This window comes from Epinephelus moara, chromosome 6, assembly GCF_006386435.1.
Source record: "Epinephelus moara isolate mb chromosome 6, YSFRI_EMoa_1.0, whole genome shotgun sequence".
In the NCBI taxonomy this organism is placed as follows: Eukaryota; Metazoa; Chordata; class Actinopteri; order Perciformes; family Serranidae; genus Epinephelus; species Epinephelus moara.
In genome coordinates, this window is record NC_065511.1 from 40,171,225 (window position 1) to 40,196,741 (window position 25,517).

General features: G+C 42.5%; 1 protein-coding gene across 1 annotated transcript in view; it reads left to right on the top strand.

The window, feature by feature from the left end:
- Window positions 1-25,517, top strand: part of sh3bp5b (SH3-domain binding protein 5b (BTK-associated)) — a 64,199-nt gene that overhangs the window by 26,760 nt on the left and 11,922 nt on the right. Inside the window, exons 4-6 of the mRNA XM_050046173.1 lie at window positions 18,956-19,120; window positions 19,515-19,645; window positions 24,803-24,845. Coding sequence (XP_049902130.1) covers window positions 18,956-19,120; window positions 19,515-19,645; window positions 24,803-24,845 — 339 coding nt within the window. The remainder of the gene's footprint in view (window positions 1-18,955; window positions 19,121-19,514; window positions 19,646-24,802; window positions 24,846-25,517) is intronic.

The following is a 25,517-nucleotide window of genomic DNA, read 5'->3' on the forward strand; positions in this document are numbered from 1 at the left end:
CTGAATACCGCTGGTTTTGTATGATAATGGAGCATTAAAGTGAAAGTGGATGACTCAGCCCCTCCACATCAATGCGGCGGCTGCAGAAGCTGATTGAAGCCAGCAGCCCAGTCAGCCGGCAGCAGCGCACTGTGAGGCTGCTGGTGAGAGAGGAGAGAAGTTTGAGTCTGAACGACAGTTAGGCAGATTGAGTTCAGGATAAGAATGCGCATGATTTGGATGGAGGATGAAGGCAGCGTGGAGTTAATCTGCAGATGGGAGAATTTCTGTGATAAGGCTGATGCAGAGATGCAAGACAAGTCTGCTTCCCAGAGGCAGAAGAAAAATGCAAGCAAATCCAGCAGCTTCTCTTTGTGGGCGTCAGACTCAGTAAACATCGACTGCATTTACACGCATAAAATATTCAGTTTTTTGCTCTTATTCTGAAAAAACTATAAGCTGTTTACATGGCTCATGGAATTGAATATTCCACTTATATTCCTGTTCACATGCAGCTGTGAATACTCTGATTACTGTGTCCTATCATGTCATTTATCAGGTCAAAATATAGAGAAGTGTAGGAATATCCTGATCGAGTCTTTTTTGCTCCCGAACGGAGTGTTGCACGTCTCGAAGGGTGGGCTCATAGTAGACCACCGGACTCTCTCCCAGGGGAGGGGCTGCGGGAGAGAGGGAGATGTCCGGAATCCAGACGAAGCTCTGCACGGAGCACGGACGGTTCAGAAGCAATTCGGAACGAGTTAAAAGCAATAAATAAACAGACAAAATGGTGTTTAAAACTGCACGTATTGATAGCAGATCTATTCTCTGGCCTAAAGTGCGGCCGTGACTGGTTCTGAATGTGGGCTTTAGCAGGCAGCTGCTCTCTCCTCTTTCTCGTCACCCCCTCACTCTGAATGTAGGCATGGACTGTAACGCTTTATGGCGTATACTGCCCCCATCAGTTCCGGAAGAGTCATAGCACCGATACTTTACTATCATCTATGGCCTTGGCGTGTGGTGTTTCACCATGGGCGGGGCTCAGCCTGCTCTTTCACATGCATGAGAGCTCACCGGAGTGGAGGAGGGTCGAAATCGGCTGCACTTGGTGTGTTGTTGTACATAAAAGCTTTGCGAGGAAAAACAACAGCCGGCGTAAAACAAGTGATTGGATCATGCTTTATATGAAATGAAATGTGGGCTTTTCTTTTGCACATGATGATGTTGGAGTTGATGTTCACATATTCTGAATGCGCTGTGTACATGTCCAAAGAATGCTCCTAAAACCTGACTAATACTGTCATATCCCACATGTTTTACTCAGAATAAGCTGATGCTATTCAGAGTATGCAAATGGAATATGCTGTTTACATGATCTGTTTCAAGTTTGGAAAATGATCATATTCGTAATAACAGTGGGATGTTAGTGTGCATGTAAATGTTGTCATTGTGACCTTGGTGCAGTGTTGTGCTTAAATGTTGAAAATAACAGGTTGTGGTAATCCACAGGTCGTTAAGAGAGGAGAGGATGGTACATTGCAGTGATAAAAAATATCTGATGCCCTAAAGAAGATCAGTGATTGGTTGAAAACACAAAGCATGTTAATATAGTTTTTTTTTAAACCCTGGGCTCATATCATATTGTGAACAACGCATGCTCCTTTGGGCTGACATTAAACCCGACCTCCTCCTGCTCATCATCCTCAGATGTTGGATGATATGTCAGATGTGAGGACGTCCTCAGTGACCGTGACGGTGGCTTGAGTTTGAACAGATGTCGGGAGATTAGTCAGGACAAGAGGGGAGAGTCGGGGGGGAACGAGGAGCAAATCCAGGCTGTTCAGATGATGACACGCTAGATTTGGAGAGGAAGATTTGATGCAGCTGGAACAGAAAGCTGCAAGTGGGAAGAGGAGGAGAGGAAAGATACAGAGATTGAGAGAGCGACAAAGACAAGCTTCACTTAGAGGATGTGATTGTTTTGGCTCTGTGTCAGCGGTGAACACCAGACTCTGTGTCGTGTCCATCCTCTCACATTAGACAGATGGGGCTGTGGGTGAGTGGAGGGGTGAGGTTGGGGGGCAGGGTGCTGAGCTGATGAGGAGATGGGTGGGGTTAAGGTGTGGCACATTCATGTTTGCACGTCAGCCATCGTAATAAGAAGCCCAACTGCAATGAACATATTTGTAAAAACTAGGAAGGCGCATGATTAGCCATCTTAACGATTAAACGTCCTCCCCCTCGCTAGTCGGCACCAGAGCTGTTTAAACCAATTAGTGTTTTATTCATGTACAAAGCCGCTTAACTGTCATGCAGCCGCCTGCCACTAGTGGGTGCTACAGAGCCGTCAGACAGCAGTCCCCCTCCCTGCGGTAATGCTCGAGTAGACTGGAGTTTTGTAAGTAGCATGTAGGCTATTCATACTGCACTGCCTCCCTTTGTGTGCAGCAAGCAGTTTATTGATGTCACCACAGTGAAATTGTTTTCTGAAATTTGAAGCGGCAACAAATCCGGATTAAAGCAGAATATTTTGTTTGAAATGATTGCATCAATCTTTTTGTGCGTCTGCACTGGCGATAGCCGTCACGTCCACTTGGACTCAACGATGAACTCATTAGAATTGAATGAATGAATTATTTTTATTTCGGTTACGTACATCTTGATTAACAAAGATTATCTCACACAACTTTTCTCACTGTCAATCACTAAAAACGGAATGTGCGTCCATCTTTGTTTTGATGAACTTCCTGCCAGATGGCCCTGACTGAGTCCTCTGCTGACCTCACCAGGAAATAAAGGAAACATCAGCACCATCTAGTGGCCTGAAAAAGCAATTGATTTTATTATTCTAGCAACAAAAGTTGTATTAAAATGTGTACTTGCAAAACTGAATGATGCATTTATGAAAGATCGATACTTGGCATCTGTGTATTGATACGATATTGCCATGCAAATTATCACGATACTATGCCGTATCAATTTTTTTAATTTCCCCTCCGCTACAGTATAGAGCCTGCTGATAAAACAATAAATGACCGACAAGATCTTTTGTTTCAGAGATTTGCTTTTCTAGTTTAAAGCAAAAATAAATACATGATGGAATTCAAAATGATCCCAAAAACACCAGAGCACAAAATATACAAATGTACAGCTACATAGTGATGAATAAAAGTTTCTGTTTGAGACATCATTTACTTCACAGCATGAAAAAGAATTTCAACGTCCAATCTTTAAGTTCAGCCTCCAAACTAAAGTTAAAATTGTCATCTCTCTGTTGAGCAGGAACATTTTTGATTATCCTGCTCAGCATTAAAATCAGGATTACTTTTTAAAACATGAATCCATCTTTGCTGCACTGGAGCATTTTAACTTGATATAAAACTGCCCTCATTCACACTGCACTGTAAAATTATAGAATAAAACTTGCGTTAATTCTTCAGCATCAAAAAGGAAATCAGTGTAGTCACATCCTGTCCTGGGATAAAGATTTATACACGCTGATCTGAGACAGGAGTGATTTTAGTCACTTTATTATGTAGTATGAATGTGTCCAAACATTAAGACACACAGCACTCCTCCTTCTGTAAAGTGTTCTTCTGACTTTCAGTCCTCTTTACCTTCTCATCATGTCTTCTCTTAGTCATTTCTTCTCCCTCTCAAGCTATTTTCTGTCTCTCTCTCTCTGTTTATCTCCCTTCCCCCCTGCAGTGAGGCGTTTTTGGCAGGCAGTGCACGTCACATCAGACATTAGCTACAGGGAGCGCTGCTGCTGATGGATGGAGTGAAAGATGGAGGGATTTGGAGGTTTAGGGGAGAGAGAGAGGCAGAGGAAAGTGCTGCAAGGTCAAAGCCATGTGGCTTGGCTTTGACCACCTGGGAGTGTGTGTGTGTCTGTGTGTTGTGTATCATGATGCCACCGGCCTGTCAGTTGTTGTGTAATAGCTCTGGCAGAAACATCATTGCAGCAGCTCTGACTGTTTTGTGGTTGGTGGCGAGTTTCCTTTTGTACTTTTGACTCTGACTCAATAAGGGGATTTAACTGTGTGTGTAATGTTGTGTGTATGAATAGAAAGACAAAAAACAACTTTTATTCTCTTGGCTTTGATTTAAAATTTACATCATTTATGTGTCCAGTGGATTTTAAAGTTCCTCTGAGGTCTTCACACACAAATGTTACTGTGCAGGACTCCAGCTTTAATCCATCATGTGGCCTAAACGTCGGCACAAATTTAACATGAAAAAAGCTTCTGTGACTTCACAAAACCAACAGTTTTATAGTGGTGTTTTGTGTGTAAGTATTTCCATATCTCTTATTTATGAGGTTTTAAAAGGTTTCTTATCTGTCCTCTCTTTATTGATTTCATTTACATACTTTATGTATTTTGATACTTTCGATGTATAGGCACATTTTGGAAAAGAAAATACATTTTCTATGAACTCGGTGAAGTCTTCAAAAACCGGCGTAAGACACTAATGATAAAGCTGTCCTTTCCGCCAGCACGATACGTGGCCGGTCGCAGTTACTGTTTGACGTCACCTGACAGCAATGAAAGATAAGGTGGTAGAAGTCGACTGAGGATAGCTGGAGTGGTGGTTCAACAACCACCGACCCAGGAGGCCGGTGTTCTCTTCTTGTCAGATTGTAAAACCAAACCCCGTTCTTTTTTCCTAAATCCAATTACATGCTGCTGTTGCCTAAACCCTACCTAGTGCTTGACAGGCTTGAGAACTGCACCTTAGACGCACTTCTCCTGTTTATGGACAAAATATGGTATCACCTGTGTCCATTATTGGACACTTCACTGCCAGTTCGGGAATGTGATCGATTGGCTTGAAGCCACGTGAACATTATGCTGCATTCACATGGAATCAGGCAAACGGCAGACGGCAAACCAGATGTCATGTTAGTTGACGAGAGAAGGACGGTGAAACTTGGGCGAGGCCGGCAGAGAATACCGTCCACGGCAGCGGTAGACGGCAATGCCGTCCAAAGTTAAAATATTTTAACTTTTACCATTCACCGGCCACGGAATACTCAACCGGGTGTGACGTAGTTCCAAAACAGAAAAGAAAACATGTATGAACTCGACAACGAAAAGCTAGTGCTTTTGGTGCAGCAGCACCCAGAATTATAAGACCAAACTTTAAAAGCCTACCATGATGCTTCCAAGAAGGCGTACATATGGGACGCGATTAGAGCAGAGCTGGGTGGAATACCAGGTACATAATATGAATTGTAACATTATGAATTGCTTTATTAGCTTAGCGAGCTATCTGGCTAACGTTAGCTCTCTGTAGCCCAAAAACATCGCCATAGCAACAATCACGTGTCATGTGTGTCTCATTTTGCTGTTCCATCGGACCGCTTGTTTATTTCTCCCGTTCCGTCCAGCAGATGTCTCCCGTCTGCCGCCTGCCGTCTGCCTGATTCCATGTGAATGCGGCATTAGTCTCGCGTAGTCAGACCTGTCTCCACAGCGCTGTGTCAGCACTGAAGAAAGTCTTAAATCACTGATTATATTTCCGTTATCGCGTCTTTGTCACCTTTTTCACTCCTGATGAGTGAAACTGGCGTCACAAAAGAAAACGCCACAAAACCAGTCTTATGTCTCTGTGTGATTCAGCTTTTAGAGATTAAAAAGACAAACATAATTTGATAGCTGAAGCCCTAGACGTGAAGCCTGACTATACTTTAGCTCTGGAAGAACTCACTGGATCCGTTAAAACCACAGATGATTTGCTGTATGAGCAGAACATTATTATGACAATATCACAGAAGCTTGTGTGAAGTGGAATGGATCGGATTATAAGTGAATTTGCAGTCACTGGCACGTGCCGCTTCCAGAGTTTAAAGACGTCGCAAATCAACTGCGAGTGGCCGTGCCAGAAAATGGATCAGCATCGGTTATAAGAGTCCTGTGAGAGGGTGTCTGGGCTTTTCCAAAGTGCGTTCACAAGTTGTAAATCTTTAACAATTCACCGAAACAACAAAGCAGCATGTCTTATTGCAGGATCCAAATCTTTGTCAAGACATGCTGTTTTCAGCGTGTAAGACGTAGCTTGATGCTTGTTGTTGTTGTTGCTTCCTGTAGCGCAGGGAATTTGGATGACGGTAACATGCAGAGCCGAAATCAGCTGCCTGAGTGCAGGTTTACTACATGGGTCCCAAGAACCAGTCAGAACATATATAGGATGTCCTTTGTTCCCTATGCCATACAGGCAATGAACACAGATTGACTGTATCAGGGAGCACTACTATCCATCCAGCCAACCGCCCACATGCACTCAGCACATCTTCAGAGTTTTGACCTCCAAAACTGTCACGCTGTGATTGATCAGCTGTGTGGAGGTGTGAAATGTTCCTACTTCTTCTAGTTTTATTTTTTAGTTTAATAAGAAGTTTAATAGTTCTATTCTGGCATAACTCTGCCCTCACCGTCTGTTCACACACATGTATACAAAGTCTCTCCTCTCTCTGTGAGTAGTCGCATTCACTAACAGTCCTCGTGTAAGAGCTGCGAATGTTAAGTGTAGTTTCTGGTGTTAAAAAGTTTTCTTTGTCACCAATGAAATATTCAGAGCCGACTGAACCTGAACAGAAACTGAGTCCTTGCTGTAACTTTTCCTTTAACTCAGCAGTCCTACTTCTGAGCCTGGAAGTATCTGGGTTAATTTCCCTATTAAAGAGCGTGAAGCGGACATCAGAGGCTGAGGCTGCCTCCCTGCTGGTGAAGTCATGTGCGGTTCGTTCAACCCTGAAGCTCTCTCGCATATCTAGGCCAGCCGCAGTTCGTTCACCTCTCTCCTGGAATAAACAGCGACATCGAATGTGGGTTTGCTGAAGGCTTGGGTTAGTGGGGCATGCTGGGACAGAAAGGATGGCGTCTGTAATAGACTATATTGTCCCGGATTGTGCTGCATCTTTAGAGGAAATTAATTGCCGGACTTGTTCAAGGAGCCGAGATAAAAATAATCAGATTTCCTGAAAATTGGCCGAATCAGGTCACTTTGAATACAGATAGCGTCTCCTCCAAACCTTCGTCCTCCTCTTGTTGATTGTGAGACAAACAGATTTTAGTTTAACCAAGATACAACCAGCTTGTCAATAATCATCTCAAACAAACAAACAAACAGGTTAAGAAACATTTTCCCTAAAATCCCTGCACTCGCTGGACAAATGGATGTCTGTCTTGATCCTGATGCTAATCTTGAATGTAAAGAGTTTTCTCCCTGAGTGAATGAAGGACAAACGTGTCCATGGTGCTATGTTTCGTTAGTCTGAGTGAGCCTGTCATCATCATTGGGATGATGTGAAGGTCGATGGAAAATCTTTTATGATCTAAAGGCCCATTTTCCCCAGAATGACAGCTCTGACTGATGATGACCCTTCTAACTGTCCTCTCTGTCTGTCCTCCCATCTCTCTTCCTTTGTCTTCCTCTGTCTGCTGTGGCCGTTATGAGCGTTCCACTGAAGGCACAGATAATATAGATTCTATTTTTATATCCTTAAAGCCATTATACTCTGCTTTGCATACTTGGGTGGGCGTGTTTCGATTGTACACTGAGCTAGTTCCAGGTGGGTGTATAAGACGACTGTATTGTGAACATCGAGTATAAACTGTCATTTTTTAAGGCTCTGGCATGAGACTGGTTTTGGTGTTTCAGTTCTCGCGCTCTCTCTTACGGCCGTCTTCTTCTCACAGACACAAAAAGAAGAAAGAAAAAGAAAAGACTCACAAAGATGATGCATCAGATACATTCCTCTGTGTGTCCAGACCGCTCTCTCCTGGACGATAGTTTGAGCAAGTGAGGCGTGTATTTTTGTACCTGCAGGGCTCCAGACTGCGATTCTTTAGTCACACTTTGCGACCATGGAGCACCAGTGCGACTTGCAAATATAACAGAACTTCATGATGAAAGTAACAGAGAACTTTCATTTTGACAATGTTAAAGACAATTACACCAGAAATTGATGCAGAAAAGGAACAACTTGGTGCATCAACTGTAACCAGAATGCAGGAAATTGTCCGATTTTCTGATTTTCTGTTGAAAGAGAAGCCTCGCCATTGTCTACAAACAAACAAATATACAAAAACATCCTGATTAATATCCAGTAGTTTAGACTTGCACCGATTACAATTTTTTGGGCCGATACCGATTTCATTTTTTTCAAACCACTTTACAGCACACGAGATATTGCAATATTTTCTATCTTTACTTTATTAGAACATTTTAACCAAGATACAACCAGCTTTTCAATAATCATCTCAAACAAACAAACAGGTTAAGAAACATTTTCCTTTTTGCTCAAATATAACTTCAGGTGCAGTATTAAAATAAATAAGTAAAAAAGGCATACATAAATAAAAACAGGTAAATAAAATAATAATTCTTGGTGTATAGCATTTGTGGATAATTTCTTGAATAGACAAAAAAGTAAAAATATCTCCTGTGGAAAATTCACACAGGTCTTCGGGACGCGCCCGCCAGTAAGCACGTGGACATGTGCATCTTCGGCACGCGGCACACACCTCGTCAGTTTCAAACAGCACCGTGCAGCAGTGAGAGCCCTACAGTTCAGTTTAACACGGACAGTTAACAACTTTCTCCTTCTCTTGCTCGCAGACCTGTCACTTTGCGCCGCTCGTCCGCTCTGCTTGGTTCTGCGCATTCTTCGCTCAGCTCCGCTCCATCATAAATTTTATCCCGCTCCACTCGCTCACCACTCCGCTCAAAAAAACTGCGTCGTACTACCCTAACCTGTAATCTTCTATTCACAAATAAAACATGAGCTTGGTAGATTCCCCGGGGAAGCCCTCTCCCCTCTCCCTGAAGTTAGGGACCGTTCTCTACGGTACCGCTGCTTCTCTTGTCAGTTTCTTTTCTGAAGTACACAGTAAACTCCATAGTTTTGAAAGAAAATAGTGTGGGTGTGCGCAGGTGCAAAGATGCATTCTGGGTGGGGCATGAGCGACCGGAGCGAAATTGGAGCGAGAGATAAGGCTCCGCTCCACCTTTTAAAAAAAAAACAAAAAAACAATAGCCGCTCCTCGTTCAACACAAAATCCTTCCGCTCCCCGCTCCGCTCCGCTCCGCTCCGATGCTCTGCTTTCTTTTGATGTGTGTTCCTGAATGATTAAGGTGAGAAGCCACTCATGTTTCACTTCCTCACATCGCCCAAGCTGTGAGTTGCACATGTGCGTGTGTGTGTGCTGCTGATGTTACACGATGTCAATTATACGGGGCGGTGGGAATTTGACCAGCGTTTTAAATCGGCATATTTTAAACTGACCGGCCGGCCGCAGGTCATGGCCGATCACATGAAAACCGGCCCGATTCCAAGCACTGCCGATAAATCAGTGCAGGTCTACAGTAGTTATATAAGTTGCAATGGTTATTTTAACGTTTGATAAATTTCTGCAAAATAAGATTTCTGTTATTTGACATTTTTATTGAAATTTAATGTTATGAGTTGATTTGCCTGCCGGTGAGGCTTTTTCTTAAATGATGTCCTGGATGAGTTTGTGAACAAAGAGTAGAACAAATATTCAATTTCATCACCCACCTCCTCCTGCACAATTAATGTTCTACCAATGAGCATTGTTTTTCATATATTCCAGTTTCTTTTCTCACCAAAATAAGATGACAAGAATGGTAACTGAAGAATTGATGAGGCAGGTGGATATCATGGTTGGTAAAATCAAACAACAGTGTGTTAAGTCCTTTGTCTTCTTCCATCCTTTTACCATTCTTCTCTTTCAGTTAATAAGTTAACAAAGCATGTTTTCTCTCTTTGAGGCTCTCTTGAATAATTAAAGCGCCTGTGGAGCCAAACTGCCTTTTTTCCCAGAGACAGACCAAAGGACAGAGAGGGAGCTGCAGCTCAGTGTCTGAAGCTGTGCATTACTTACACATCGACTTCCCTCTGGAGGATCGTCGCTCTGAAAATTTCATGGGCCACATGCAGAGTGATTAAAATATGAAGTAGCAAACGAGAGGAAGAAAGAGGGAGGGAGACGATGCTGAGAACAAGAGATGGAGGGGGAACAATTAAGCAAGAAACGGAGGGAAAGAGATGTAAAAGAGGCAGACAGAAAGGCAGAAATGTGACGAGCAAAAGAGATTTAGTGGGATACAGAAAGTGACGGGTGAAGAGAAGAGAGAGAATGTGATAGAGGGAGAGATGGCAGCGAGCGACGGAGATGGATGCAATGAGACGGGTGGATAAAATTAGAAACGGAGGGGAGAGAGAGTCGAAGAGACAGCGTGAGAGATTAAAGGGCCGCAGAGAGAGACACTGATGGAAACACACAATTGAGAGATGGTCAGAAAAACAGTTTGATGGATGGAAGAGGGACAGAGAGGGAGAAAAAAAAACAGGAACTATAAGACCAGAAATGGAGAAATGAGAGACTTGAAGGTATTTTTTCACATCAAAGTGTGACGCAGCACTCACACCCTGTAAAAGCAAAACTGACCTGCTGTGGTTTTGACACCTTTCTGCACTAAATTCAGGCCACAGAGAAGCAGCAGTGACGTCCACTGTGAACTGTGAAGCCACACTGAGATTAAAAGATCACACCAAGATTTAGAGAAACTGCCATGTACACAAACTTTATTGTACTTTTGGTTTTGTTAGTGTGGACAGTTAAGGCACATCTTAATGGCACAGTATGTTATGCTTTAGACAATAGTTTCCTTAACTGTTGCCAGAAAGTTTGAAGAACACTGAGTCTGGTTTGGTCGGTATTGACAGATGAGGAGATGAAGTCACAGTATGTGCAGTGTTGAAGGATTCTCATTGTTTGCTTGTTCCCAGATTAGCAGTAAACTGTCTTTGCTTGCTATTTATGGGGAGCAAAACCTACAGTCCTCCTTCTGTGTAAAATTTTATTCCAAAATGTATCCAAAGCTAAAATGAGGCTTCAGCGGTTTTAGTAAAATGAATTCCTTCCAAAATTTGTCTTTTTAGTACAAAGTTCCCTCTGTTGTCTCTGTATTTACTCAGATGTTTAATATCTGCTCCTGTCTGACTGCCAGGACGAAAACAAATAATATGTTCTTGGGAACAGTTATTGTTGTTGACTGTCTAGTTTTTGTAGGTTTTTAATAATTTTATTTTTTAAGGAAACACTGATGTTGAAATTCTGGGCCAAAAATTGAGCATGGCGTTAGTTCAGGCAGGACACGATGTCAAGCTCAGCTCACATCCCAGCTACATCAGCTGATCTCAAACAGTCCAATCAACTGATGGAGCAGCTGATGGATGGAAGGGAGTCAGCTGATAGATCACATGATTCCTTTCTTTGCAACCAATTGGCAGATCACATTCAAGGTGCCCTATTTAAATTGCTCTGGCCTGCCTACTGTTGCTGCTTCCTCTGCAAGCTGCTTTGCAACCTGCCTCCACCCCAGCTCCTCCTTTTCATGTTGTGTCTGACTTATCAATGTCATTTCTGTTTGTCATTGATGCTGCTCTGTTCTGTTCCTAGGGGTCTTTGCTGCTGCTCTTCTTGCTTTAGGCTTTCCATTTAGGCACATGGAAGGGCAGGGATGTGTGCTCACTCTGCCTCAGGCTTTCAATGTAGGCACATGGAAGAGCAGAGAGGTGTGCTATCTCTGCCTCAGGCTTTCCTCGTTTGTGCATGGAAGGGCAGAGAGGTGTCCTCTCTCCGCCTTAGGCTTTCCTCTAAGGCATGCAGAAGGGCAAAGAGGTGTGCTCTCTCTACTTCAGGCTTTGCTTGTTTGCGTGTGGAAGGGGAGGAAGGTGTGCTCTCTCTGCCTATGTCTTTCCTCATTTGCACATGGAAGGGCAAAGAGGTGTGCTCTCTCTGCCTCAGGCTTTCCACGTAGGTGACTGGAAGGGCAGAGAGGTGTGCTATCTCTTCCTCAGGCTTTCCTAGTTTGTGCGTGGAAGGGCAGAGAGGCCCTAGAACAGAGCCATATCGCCAAATATAATACTGCAAATGGAAATAAAGTTTCCTCTGACTAAAGTGTTCCTGACTGAACTGATGTTTAGCCCTCTGCCAGCCTCTGTTGCTTAGCTGTGCTATTTCAGTGGGAGGCGACTGTGGGAATGAGAAAAGAACCTTTTAAAGAAATTAGGCGTTCTCACCACAATAAGTGATTGGTCAATCAGACACACGCCAAATTAAGCACCAACTCCACAACTCTACCAGTTTCTCCTTCTTTTTTACAGTAAAGGAGAACCAAGGCTAGTTTACGTTCTTGTGTCTCCCTGGAGTCCCCTAGAAACCAGAAGAGTGGAGGCTGTCGTAGCAGCAGATTAAAACTCACGGCTTTGGAATCACATATTTGACTATATCAAACACATGGGTTTAATGTTCAGGTGTCCACATAGTTTTGGCCACATAGTGTAACTGTTCAGTGACGTGAACATAAATCGTACCTAATTAAACTGTGAGCTGACAATGCGACAAACTATAATTCCTTTCTGACTTCCTGCATCTTTTATTTCCCTCCACTCGTCTCTCTCCCTCCTTTCATCCTCTCCATCTTCTCTCTCCTCCTGTGCTGTCGGCTTTGAATGATGACTGCATTGATGTTTTACTTGCCTGTTGTGGACATGTTGACGCTGCAGTGAAAAACTGGGACAAAGAGAAAAAAGCTGAAGCTTTATTCTCAGGCAGTATTTAGCTGTTTGTTGTTGTGCTCTATTTGTTCTGTAGTGTCTGAAAATAAGACGCTGTGCTTCAAACGTGCTTTTATTTTGTGCATGTCGGTCTCACTTATAAAACTTGAGGAAGATGGACAAAGTTTTGCTTTTAAAAGAATAAACATGGTCACCAGTCAAAGCTAATGTGAGTGGTTTTTAATGAAGTCTGGTGAAGGATGGAATTTTAAATTGTAAATTGTTTGTTTGGGAGACATTAATGTGACCAAGCAGAGTGTTTGAATGTTAGTGCTGACAGAGTGAGGGAGGCTGGGCGGTGGGTGAGCACGTGCTTGATGGGTTTCTCGTGGGCAATGTGACAAGAGAAGAAAAGGAGGTAGAGAAGGAAAACAAGAGTGAAACTGTGCAGCACGAGTGGCCTTGTGAGGCTGTAATGATGAGACGGGTGACAAACAGAAAAACAACTCAGATCTTTTTTCACAACTTTAATCAGACAGACAGTCGCCACAGCAGCCTCATCGTTTCCACTTTAGACAGGAGAGAGAGGGAGGCTGTCACTTTAATATTGTGCAGGTCTGTTTTGTTGACCTGTTTTAACTACGCTAACTACCTCGTCCTCTTCTTACCTCACATTGCATTTGTCTTCAGGATTCTCTGAACTAAAGACACCCTCTCTCGTGGTTATCTCTTTGAGCTGTATCGCTGACCTCAGTCTTTCTTTGGGTGGCTCCCTCTCTCGTCTCCATGCTTTATTACTTTCCCGTTCTGTGAAAAACACCATCTGATCAGTGACATGTCACACCTGCTTTACATTTCACAAATTAAGCAGCTCATTTTATCGTTGTTAAGTCTGAGCCACAGATATACTGTTAAATGTTACGCTGTTAAAAAGGCTGAAGTGAACGGACAGTAACACAGAGGACAGGAGACATCAGGGTAGATAACACATTCAGTCAGCATGGAACACAAAGATGAACACATGACGGCAACAAGGCAGAGGTTGTTTGTGTCTTGCTGCGCTGGCATGTTGACGACCATCGATAATGACATTACACAGAGCATGTGGTGATGTCAGAGCGACTACAGACTGGGGGTGGACAGATTCTGGATCTGTGGACTAAGGCTGCTCATGACTGACACATTCATGTGTTCATAGTTCATGTTGCATCGACTGCATCAGTTTAGTGTAGAGTTAATGCCATTAGGGTTGCAGCAGTGTGGATTCTCACAGTATGATAACCGTCTCAGAAGATAGTTCGGTTTCAGTCAGGATGAGCCTCAAAGGAATGAAAACAGTTATTTTTGGTTGGGCAAACATTTTATTACTATAATTGAATCTATGCACCATTTTGTTAATGGAAGTATGTGGAAAAAGTCTCCCAAAATGTACAAAGTATGACAACCGTCAACTTTTATATCACAGTATACCTTAAACCAGTATATTGCTGATCAGGTGCTAGCTCAGGTATCGGCGAGTACAGGAGTCTAGTATACTCTTGATACTTCCGGCACCACTCAGTATGTTTACATGCACAGCTTAATCGAGCTATGCTCAAAATTCGATTTTGGCGTCTAATCGGACTTCTGTCCTTGTCCCAGTTTACATGCAACTGAGAAAATCGAATTACTGACGGGAACGTGTCCTCCTCCTCAACACTAGGTGGCGATATGCGTCGTTTCAGCAGGTTAATACGGCCCCCTTTCCGGTTGACCTATTATGTCACTTAATAATAAACAACTGGAGTCAGGCGGCAGACCAGCATTTTCGAACAACAGCAAGATGGATAATCGTACAGCTTTGTTCATCTCGTACGTAATGTACGCGTTACTGATTGTGCAGATAAGGTGCACGCTATCCCTCGTGGTCATGGTGATTTCGAGAGGCACATGCATTGTCTAGTTTATCTCCGATTAAGGCGTATACATGCCGGAGAAAATCGAATTCCAATCGCATTATCTGGGTGTCTTAATCGGAGTTGGAGAACTCCGATATTAGTCGGAGTAACGCGTTTACATGCACTTCAGTTGTCCAGTTATAGTCGGATTAAGGCAATAATTCGTTTTTTTCAAGTGTCATGTAAACGTACTGATTGATTTTAATAAATAAACTTCAAAGTGGTCTCACACCAGAATAAGTGTTTTTAAAAAACACATATTGTCTCATATTAGGAGTGTGTCATTTCATCTCCTTCACGATAACACTGGTGTAACTTTTAATATCATATGAAAAATTCATGTCGTGATACTCGCAATATTTCCACTTGCTGACATTTGACGTCACAGTGTTACGAACAAACATGGCTGAAAGCCGAATTATTATCGACTCTGCGGTGGTTCCAAAAAGAGGAGCAGCTTCAGTAGTGTGGAATAAACTGTGGCGTCCTGAATGTTTTATGAACAGCCCCGGACTTCTTAGACTCTTTTAGTGACTTACCGCTCAGAGGGAACTCATTCAGCGGCTCCTCTGGCAGCAGCACAGCGTCTCTCCCTCTCCTCTATCGCCGTGCGCACAGGAGTCCGTGTCTTCAAGTGATTTTGTCATAAACCTTTGGTAATAATCATTGCAAACCTGTAATTTTATGTCACAAAATTTGAAAACTTGAGAAATAAATACTGTTATAAAACTTTGGAATTTAGATGTTGACTGGTGCCTCACATGAACCCAAATTTGTATCCAAGACTTTTTCAGTGTGACTAATGCACACCTGTATACTCACCTCATGGTTATTAATTTAATCTGTAGAGTTGCTGTGTCGACTCTGTCTGAGTCCCTGCTGAACTCCTGTAGAGACGGAGACACCGAAACAAACAGCGAAGTTTATTCAGCCGGCATAAAGTGGGTCAGTAAAATCAACTCCTGATTTAATATTCAGTCGCCTGTTTTCAGCTGCTTCAAATTCATGTTATTCTGTCTCTCTGTGCAATTCTTTGCACTCTGGTTTATTTATTTCTCCACTTCTCGCTGAGTTCTTCCTGAGTCGAGCCTTTCGCTTCAAAACTTCAGAAAAGTTGTCAGACTTTGAGAGAGAGAGGTGAGCTGGGAATTACCGCAGCACATCGCTGATGATTCATCACATTTACATGATGCTTTTAGAGAAGTTTGACTTCCTGTACTGTACGTTACATTTACATACTCACTCATCCTCTCTCAGTGTGTCAGTCACACAGAAACAACTTATTCTGGGTCAGAGTCAGCTGCAGCTTACACATCAGAGGAGGAAAGGAGAGGATTATCTTAATGCTGCTGACACCATCCTGCACACACACACATGCTCTGGTTTTGTGTGAGGGAATGTCCTGAATACAGTAGGACTGAAGGCTCATGAATATCTGCAGTACAGATGATTCAGCACAGCATCATTAACTCTTCCTGCCCTCAGCTGTAGGAAACAAAATCTAGTTTGTGCACTCTGGCAGGTCTTGTCTTTGTGACACGAGTTGTGACAAGTGACAAAAAATGTCCTGGTTGATGTGAAATACAGCCTGTTAACTTCCATTTCTCCATCATAGAGTGTGTAAAAGATTTTAAGCTGCAACGAATAGTCTGACAGTCGGCTAGTTGATTGACACAATATTAAGTGGCAACAATATTGAAAATGTAATAATACTTTTAGTCATTTATTAAGAAAAAAAGTTGGTTGTTGCTGGTTTCATGCTTGATAAATACGCTAAATATCCACGCAGCGACTCCCAAACTGCTGCTGTTTACAAATGAACTCATGAAGACTTCAGCCAGAGCTGCGTTCACTGACCTGCAGAAACCTCAGAGTTTAGAGAGGGAACATAGAATGATACAAAGGGACACAAATCAACACAAGCAAATAAGGCTTGCTGCAGTTAGTTATTTGCAGCTCGAGGTTGTTACTGTGTTCATGTAGTGTGAATAACATATAAACTTATTAAATCAAACATACATCATACATACGTCCCATCCTTGTGAATGCAATATCTCATGAAAGCCTTGAGGGAATTTCTTCATATATGGCACAAACGTTCACTTGGACTCAACAATGAACTTTTAGATTTTGGTGGTCAAAGGTCAAGGTCACTGTGACCTTGTCTGTCTCACTGTCGTGAACATGATATCTCAAGAAGAGCCTTGAGGGAATTTTGTCAAATTTAGCACAAACGTCAGCTTAGACTCAACACAGAACTGATTAGTTTTTGGAGGTCAAAGGTCAAGATCACTGTGACCTTGTATGTCTCATTCTTGTGAATGTGACATCTCAAGAACGCCTGGGGATTTTTTTCAAATTTGGCACAAACGTCCACTTGGACTCAACAATGAACTGATTGGATTTTGTTGATCAAAGGTTAATGTCAGGTTTACCAGATGAACCGGTACACCGCCCAGCACTACCTTAGGATTCTCAGTTTTGTCTGTGAGCTAACGCTACCTCCAGTAGCTAACGTGCAAAGCTGTTACAAATCATTTAGTGAGACAGTAAATCTTTTTGTCACTTTATCATAACTGTCGCTGCATTAGAAACTTTAGTTTTTTTTAAATATCCTATTGAAGCGTGGGTTGAGGTGGTTGTTGAGCTTTCGGTCTACTGGACCTTCATCAGAACATTCATGAGGCAACAGTAGACAGGCAGGTAGAAGTAATGACCCTCAGTCTAATTAATGGCGGTGTGCAACACATCTGTGCACAGCCCTGGTGGTAGAAGCTCCACCTCCTGGGAGTTGTAGTTTTTAAGTACTGAATAGCAAACTGTGAGGCATACAAGTGGAAGCCATACTTGTCTTGTCATACAATACCAGAATACAAAACAAGGGTTGCAACACACTGAATACAGAAAACCATATAAAATCACAAAGCACCTTATAACAGTGTCAGACAATCACAATTTCATCCCATAGTAAATGGGGCTTTGAGAGGCATCAGGCTAAAGACATCGCTAATCAGAGATCCACAAATCTATAAAACACACATCTCAAAACCAAAGTAGATTAAGGACTATGAAAGGGATCAAGTAAGAACCATTATTAATCACAGACCCCAAATTTGATAAAAATGGAAAACATCTGATTGATAGAAACAGAAAATTGTCATTTAATTTGCAACAGAACAGCATGAGCATGAGTGAACCAGAGGAGGAAACAACAGTGTGTCCTTCAAAAGTTCTCCGACCTCGTCACGACGTCTGTGTCCCTGAACTGGGACACAGTTTGTGTCTCTGTATCTCTTCCACACAGACTCACAGACAGACAGTGTGAGCCTTCAGTTTGCAGCTGTAACAGCTGGACTGAATGTCAGTGTGACTGTTTCAGACTGGAGGCTGCAGCAGCACTGAACCCTCACGGCCCCTCTGTGGTTTTTATCGGCCTGCGGCATTTGGCTCTGAGCGCTGCAGCTCATGTTGAACATGAGCTAACGTGAAAACACAGGAAACAGTTTTTACTATTTCTGTCATTGTCTTTCTACACTCACTTCATCTGTCACGGTTTTATTTACAGCCCTCTGTACGATGACATGACAGACAGCTGGGCCTTATGATGATCCCGCAAGAGATAGAAATGTTTCAGATGGTGATTTTACAGTTTCATTTTTACCAAGGTCTCTTTTTCCTTTATCTCTCAGTAATAAGTGAGCAGCTTTATGGTGATGTTAGATTTAAAAGATTAGTTAGTAGACTGAAAAAAAATCACCACTTTCAGACATTTAAAGGATTGATCAATGATTCTAGAAAATAATCGACAGAATAATCAATAATTCAAAAGTGAACTTAAGATGTATTTTCCCAAAACAAAGAGATTATGTAAAGTTATGTGTTGTACAAAAATAAAAGCAGCTCTGTGGATGAAGAGCTGATGGTGTGCAGCTCCACAGTGGATTCATGGGTTTGTTGGAGAGTTGGGTGTGAATGTTAGAGGAGGCCTGTGGGAGTGAATTTACAGCTGAGCTGTGAACATTAAGCTGGTTTCATAACCACATGATGTTTCTTTATTATTGCAGCTGAATCACTGATGTAACATGTAGAAAGAGGTTTTCTCCAGTGCTCCATGAATCAAGATGAAGACTGAATATCCCCCAGTTTACAGTAGATGAAAAAGAGGCCTGCAGGCTTAATAATGGAGACGATGTGTTTTCTTCAGGCACCAACAAACAGTTTATTACAGGAACTGAAAATGATCCATTGGATTTTCAAATAATAAAAGTTTCTCCAGGTAACCTCACTCAGAAATGACCCAGAATGACTTTAAAATTTAAATCCAGAGAAATCCTGCAGAGAAATGCAACAGCACAACTGCTCTGTGATGCTCTTTACCACAGTCGTCCAATGATTCGTCACTGAACTGACGGTGATGATGATGGATGACCTCCCTGTGTGTGTCCAGGCCCAGCTGGAGGCCCAGAAGGCCACTCAGGACTTCCAGAGAGCCACCGAGGTCCTGCGGGCGGCGAAGGAGACCATCTCCCTGGCCGAGCAGAGACTCCTGGAGGAGGACAACAGGCAGTTTGACTCCGCCTGGCAAGAGATGCTGAACCACGCCACCCAGCGGGTGAGAAGGGGGGAAAGTGGAAGCGGACATGAAAAACAGAAGAAGATTGTTTTAGTTTTCTTTGCAGAATATTTTAGCTGCATTTTTGTGTGCATCTTTTAGCATTTTATTTTGACATATTCATAGGTTTTTAATATCAGCCTTCCATCTTCAGAGGTGCTGGTTGACTGTAGCAACTGCTGTACGTCTGGAGTCTGATTTATCTGACATTGTTTGAATGAACACATGCATTTATGGGACAGTCTGTGTAACCTCTTGGTCTTCCTGCTCATTTATTTAACACAATGTGACATGCAGTTGATGGCACTTTTGAAGGGCTGCAGATAATAAAACATATTCTAACCTCAGTGTGAGGCTAGTGTGGCTGACGCTGAGCTCTGATTGGCTGTTACAGGTGATGGAGGCGGAGCACACGAAGACAAGAAGCGAGCTGGTGCATAAGGAGACGGCGGCCAAATATACGGCAGCAATCGGCCGCATGAAGCAGCTGGAGAAGAAACTCAAACGCACCATCAACAAGTCCAAGTAAGAGTCACACTGCAATGACATCAAGTTTAACTGCTTACTCTCTCCGCCAAAGAGGTCAGGGGTCATTTATCAAACAGTGTGTAGGAGTAGTTTCAAAAAGTATTCAACAGTTTCTGCAATCAGGCCTCCACCTCACCTCACCATCTGCGTCGCCAATTTCCCGTCTCCAAAACATTGGTAAGCATGGGTCAAATATTCTCCCATCATTTTATCGATCACATCTTTTCCGCGGGAGGTGGCGGACGCCTCTTTCAGGCCTCGTTTTGTGCGTACCCAATGTTTATAAATGAGTCCTCAGGTCTCCGGTTTTCATGAAACTTGGTGGAGAGGTGAAGCATTGGTCATGGGAGAACCCATTCTGGAGTGCATCCAAATCATGGGGCGATACACAAGTTGTTTCCTTTCATTAATATGGTGAGATCAGACATTTGACCTTGTTGGAGGTCTGTGCTCTCTGACCGCCCCTCCAGTTAATGTAACAGAGAGGGAAATAAAGTGGACTCACGTGAACTCTGGCAGCCATTTTGGCATTTTCACTTGTAAAACCTGACGAGATTATGAGAAGGAAGTTGAAATATTTCAAGAAAAAGTCAACAATGAAGACGCAATTTTACCAAAAGAAAAAAACTTTCCCTACTTTGACACACATGGCTAAATGTTTGCCAATTATATGACTTTTTCTTTCCACAGTCATGAAATTCCTGGAAAAGTTGTGAAATTAGAAAAAGGGTTTTCCAGGCCTGGGAATGGTTTGGGATTAACAGAATGTTTTGGACGTACATTGTTTTGGTGATTGTTAAAGATATGTCCATAAAATTACCAAAGCACATTGATCATTACGCAAAATACATTCCTTGGGACAACAATCAACCCTAATTTATTAAGTTGTCATACGTTCAGGTTCAGGCCACGTTGCAAAACAATCATGAGGCACATCTATAAAACAATCGTTCATTTAACAGGAAATAAATGCGTACAAACTTGTCGAAATTATAATCCAAACTCATGTCAAAATGCACTGACGTCTAAATGATCTTCAGTTTTCTATCACCCCCAAAAGAAAACTGCAGACTATTTAGTGTATTTAGAAGAAAAAATCGACCTTATCAAACTGTTAATGAGCGATTGGAGCCACGCTGCAGTCACACAGCTCCAGTTTCCAGCCGGGCCTTGTCTTTGTTCTTTGCTGGACTGGTATGTGGTCACAGCAAGGTGCTGAGCTGCAGAGCCTCTAAACCAGACTGTCAGCGCACGGCTGACTGCTGCTGGGTGACGTCAGCCAGATGTTGAGCTGCAGACAGAGAAATAAATCCCCCATCACCATGATGTCATCAGCTCTAGTCCCTCAGGATTAATTGTTAGTCCCTGGAGATTCCAGACAATCACTCTCTGTCCTTCAGACCTGAATGAATCAGTCTCAAGAAATGAAACCGTCTGTAACCAGAGGATGTGGTCTCTGGTTTTCCGAGCAGCAGATCCAGCTATTCCACGTGATGTGGTTTTTGTACCTGAGTGCTTTTTCAAAAGCAGGTTGCTCTTCTCTTTTCAGCTGAAAGTGACTTCTCTCTGGAACTTCCCCCAAACGTCTCTTTATTTGAAGCAGTCAGGTGTTAAAGGGAAGTCTGGTTGAATCTGAGTCTGTCACGAGGTGATGCCCACCTGCAGAATCACAAGTTTACCGAAATTATTTGGCGAAACTTCCAAATAGTAATGTTCCAGGTGATGTCATTAAGATGAAAATATAGTGAATAAAAACTCAAATTCTCCTCTGTGATATTCTTCCTTGCCTTTCAGTGTTTCCGCACAAGACTGGGCTCATTTCCAACTCGTATTGAACACTGAGGGAAACAAAACTACCATTTATTCATATTAAAAAATACCCAAAGTCGACTGCTGCCCTTCACAGAGCAGCACCACTGATTAAAAACATGTTTGTTGTGTAAAACATATTTGAGTCCTTCACTGATTTGTCACTAAGATACATTTTTAAACACATTTTAAAAATGTGCATAGATATAAAAGTACTATTCATTTGGAGATTGTGTTTTGCATGCATACAAATTTTGTTTCTGCTGCTGGAAAAAGAAACTGATCGGCACAGTTTGGAGTAAATGAAGCTCAGGAAATGATTCTGGTGTTGGAAATGCAAATGAGCAGCCTGGTTCCCTCCTCAAAGAAGCAGAAATGAAACAACACAGTTTGCACGGCAGGATATTTTGTATTTGAACCGTTTATCATCACAAACTAAAAACTGTAACTCATCTGCTGTAAATTGAAACCACAAACACTCAAACCCTCATTAACTGCGCACAGATGGAGCCAGTGTGAGCTCAGTTAATGAAGGTGCAGACCTGCAGTGAGGATGACATCACATCTCTCTCTCTGTCTCTCTGTTTGTTTGTCTGTCTGTCACCTTTCAGAGACCTTCACAGTTCAGAGTGTGTTTGGAGCTCAGGGTTCAGTGTCTGAACTGAACCTTCAGTGAAACATAGTTTAAATAACGAGACGTTACATAACACCCTCCCTCAGTCCTCACGTCTGTACGCCATCAATCAGAGCCTGTGGACGCCGTGTCAGCCTCCAACTGTTACTGATGATTTCAGGCAGAAGTGCATCTCTGGCCAAGTAAATGTACAGACAGTGACACATTAACAGTATCTAAAAGGTAAAGTGATAATCCAGAACAGGGCTCGCTGTGTCTCACTGAACAGAATATACTTTACATTAAATTTCCTGCTGTTATTCCAATTGTGATCATTTAGTGTCAGAGCTTTATTTTCTCTTAAATCAGGAACATCTAAAAATGAAAATTCAGCCATTATCTACTCACCCATATGCCGAGGGAGGCTCAGGTGAAGTTTTAGAGTCCTCACATCACTTGCGGAGATCCAAGGGGAGAGGAGGTAGCAACACAACTCCACCTAATGGAGGCTTATGTCGGGGCTTCAGGACACTTGGATCACTACGGACGAGCAGTATGGAGATATTTTGTGGTTTCAGTTATGTGTTTTTGGACGTTTGAATCTGGGGCGCCGTCAGCCTCCATTAGGTGGAGTTGTGTTGCTACCTCCTCTCCCCTTGGATCTCTGCAAGTGATGTGAGGACTCTAAAACTTCACCTGAGCCTCCCTCGGCATATGGGTGAGTAGATAATGGCTGAATTTTCATTTGTGGGTGCACTATCCCTTTAAATTTAATCTTCAGCAGCATTAAAACCCCTAAAGTGTATGAAATGTTATACATAAATAACATTTACATAATCATGAGCAGCAGTCAAAGTTAATCCTGAGGTTTTGGTTTTGATTATGAAGAATTTAAAGGGACAGTTCACCCAAAAATCAGGAATCCCTATTTTTCCTCCGATCTGTCTAGATTGCTGTGGTGAGTTGTCAAGTGTTGTAGAGATGTCTGTCTTCTCTCAAATATAATGGAACTAGACGGCACTCCAAAAAAAATACATTTAAAAACTTGACATCGATGCCTCTCTGCTGAAATCATGACCCGGTTACTCAAGATAATCCACAGACCTTGTTGCGAGCAGTTTCATGTTGGAACTATTTTCTTTCTACCGAACTACTGCTGCCAACTCTATCGCCACGCAGCAGGAAGTGGTGAAGGTCACTACAGTGCACTGCTATTTAAAAGCCATTTTCTTGTATATGCATGGGTTATGATGCTAGAGTTGCATGTCAGCCACTATAATGTAGTGTGTCATGCCACACACTGCCACCCACTGGTTAGTCATTGGAAGTGCAACACAAATCTCTTAAAACCAAATGTGCAGCTCAGGAATATCTTACCAGTCCTCCTTAAACAGGCGCCCCCTGCAGGTGAATAAAATGTGGTCACATCAAGTAACATCTAGGGAGTAATGCAGTCGTTAAAATATCCAAGTAGTGTTTTTATACTGGGAGGAAATTAATCATCCATTGACTACACTGGACATCAGGCATCGTTGACATAACATTGACTATTGTTTCGGCAACTTTGTTGATCTTGAAAAAACTTGATCTGCACTGACTTTTACTCGTAGTGGATTATTTTTGTAAATTTAGAAATTTAGAATTTAGAATATGCGACTGGTTGCACAAAACACCTCAAGTGTTTTCCTTAAGTATGACACCTAAGGCTCAATTTCTCCTTAGGTGAGGGACCTAACACAGTTGCACAGAATCCCTTAAAAGGTTTCCTCAGTTAAGGAAAAACGCTAACTCATTTACTGCATTGGAAGAGATTTCACAGCAGTAAAAGTTTCCATGGAGATTGTTTGTTTGCTCTGACTCAGGCTTGTGACGCCTGATGTCAGAAGAAAAGAAGATAAGAAAACCATGTTGGTCAGAGGAGAGAAAGATTATACATCTGGAGGAGTACGATCATAGAAAGCACATTAGCAAAGTAAATTTGATCTTAAATACCAGAAAACAATTGTAAGAAGAAGCAACGAAAATAATTCAGTCAAATTTATGGTGTAAAATCAGAAGTGTATCCATTGGGTTCTCCTGGGGACACAGCACTCTTCTCAGTCAGAAGTACCTTAAGTTTTTTTTTACGCTGCTTTGGTTACTAAGGTCTTTAGTGCACCACTCCAAAGATTCCTTAAGTGTAAGACCAAGACAAGGAGAGAACCATAAATACTTGAGTGACCATTTTAAGCCAAACTTAAGGAGAAGACTTAAGGACGTTTTGTGCAGCTGATTTTATTTTGAGGGGACCTTAACCAGGACTTTAATGAGAATCTTAAGGTGTTTTGTGCAGCTGGCTCCTGAGTTCTTCCTCCACTGACTCCACAGTTGTTAATGTCGATTCTGTCGACACTGAAAACACATTTAATAAAGTATAAACACATGTTTCTTATTTATAACCTGAGTCTCAGTGGGTTTGTTGGTGTGTGGTTATTTTTCTGCTTGGAGTGAATAACGAGCTGCAGCCTTGCTGTGCGTTGCCTCAGCAGGATGTTAATCCGTTCTGCATCGTTCGCTCATCCCAACATCACAGCCCCTTTATCTGCCTCTCCTCCTCCAGGTTGCCATGGTGACGATGTGGGTACTGCTCTTTTTCTGGGTTACTCTGTATTTTTCCCCTCTGATCTAATCGTCTCCTCTTCCTCTCTCTCCTGACCTCTCCTCCTCCTCTTCCTCCTCCTCCTCCTCTGCAGGCCCTACTTTGAGATGAAGGCGAAGTACTATCTGCAGCTGGAGGTACGTGACGCCGGCTCAGCTGTGTTTCACTTCACTCTCGACCTTGTTGATCACCCCTTTGGTTATGAGCTTGCTGTTATCGTTGTCACTGTTTATGTAGCTGTGCTCGAGCTCCGTCAAGGGTCAAATTCCTCGACCCAAACACTCGACTCGCCATGTCATGGCTGCAGTGTTGATTTTTGTTTTTACACGCTGCAGTTAAGTCTTTGTGCTTCAGGCAGATTGTTTTTGTTTGACTCGAGCATAAACTGCAGCTGTGAGAAACAAAGAGCACCGCGGCTGTTAACATCAGCGTGGGCGCTGTGCAACACAAAGTTTGTTATCTAATTAGCATCAGCTAATGAGCAACAAAGGCAGCACTGCTTTGATTTTTTCTGCCTCCTCCGCTTCTGTTTTCATAGCGAGCTGAAAGAAAAATCCACCAGCAAGTGGATTAAACTTTACTTCAAGGTGACTCTGAGAAGTCTGCATCTGGCTCCTCGTATCTGTAGTCACCTTGTTTTACAACAGTTAAAGTAGATTCTAATTCCAAAAACAGTCTCTATGCAGCGTGATCCTCATGTTCAATATGTTCCAAACACAGAGCTGATACACAGCCTCCATGTCACTAAGAAACATATTTAGAAGAGTCGATGCTGCCATCATGTTTTCAGTCAGTTATCTGCCTTCTTT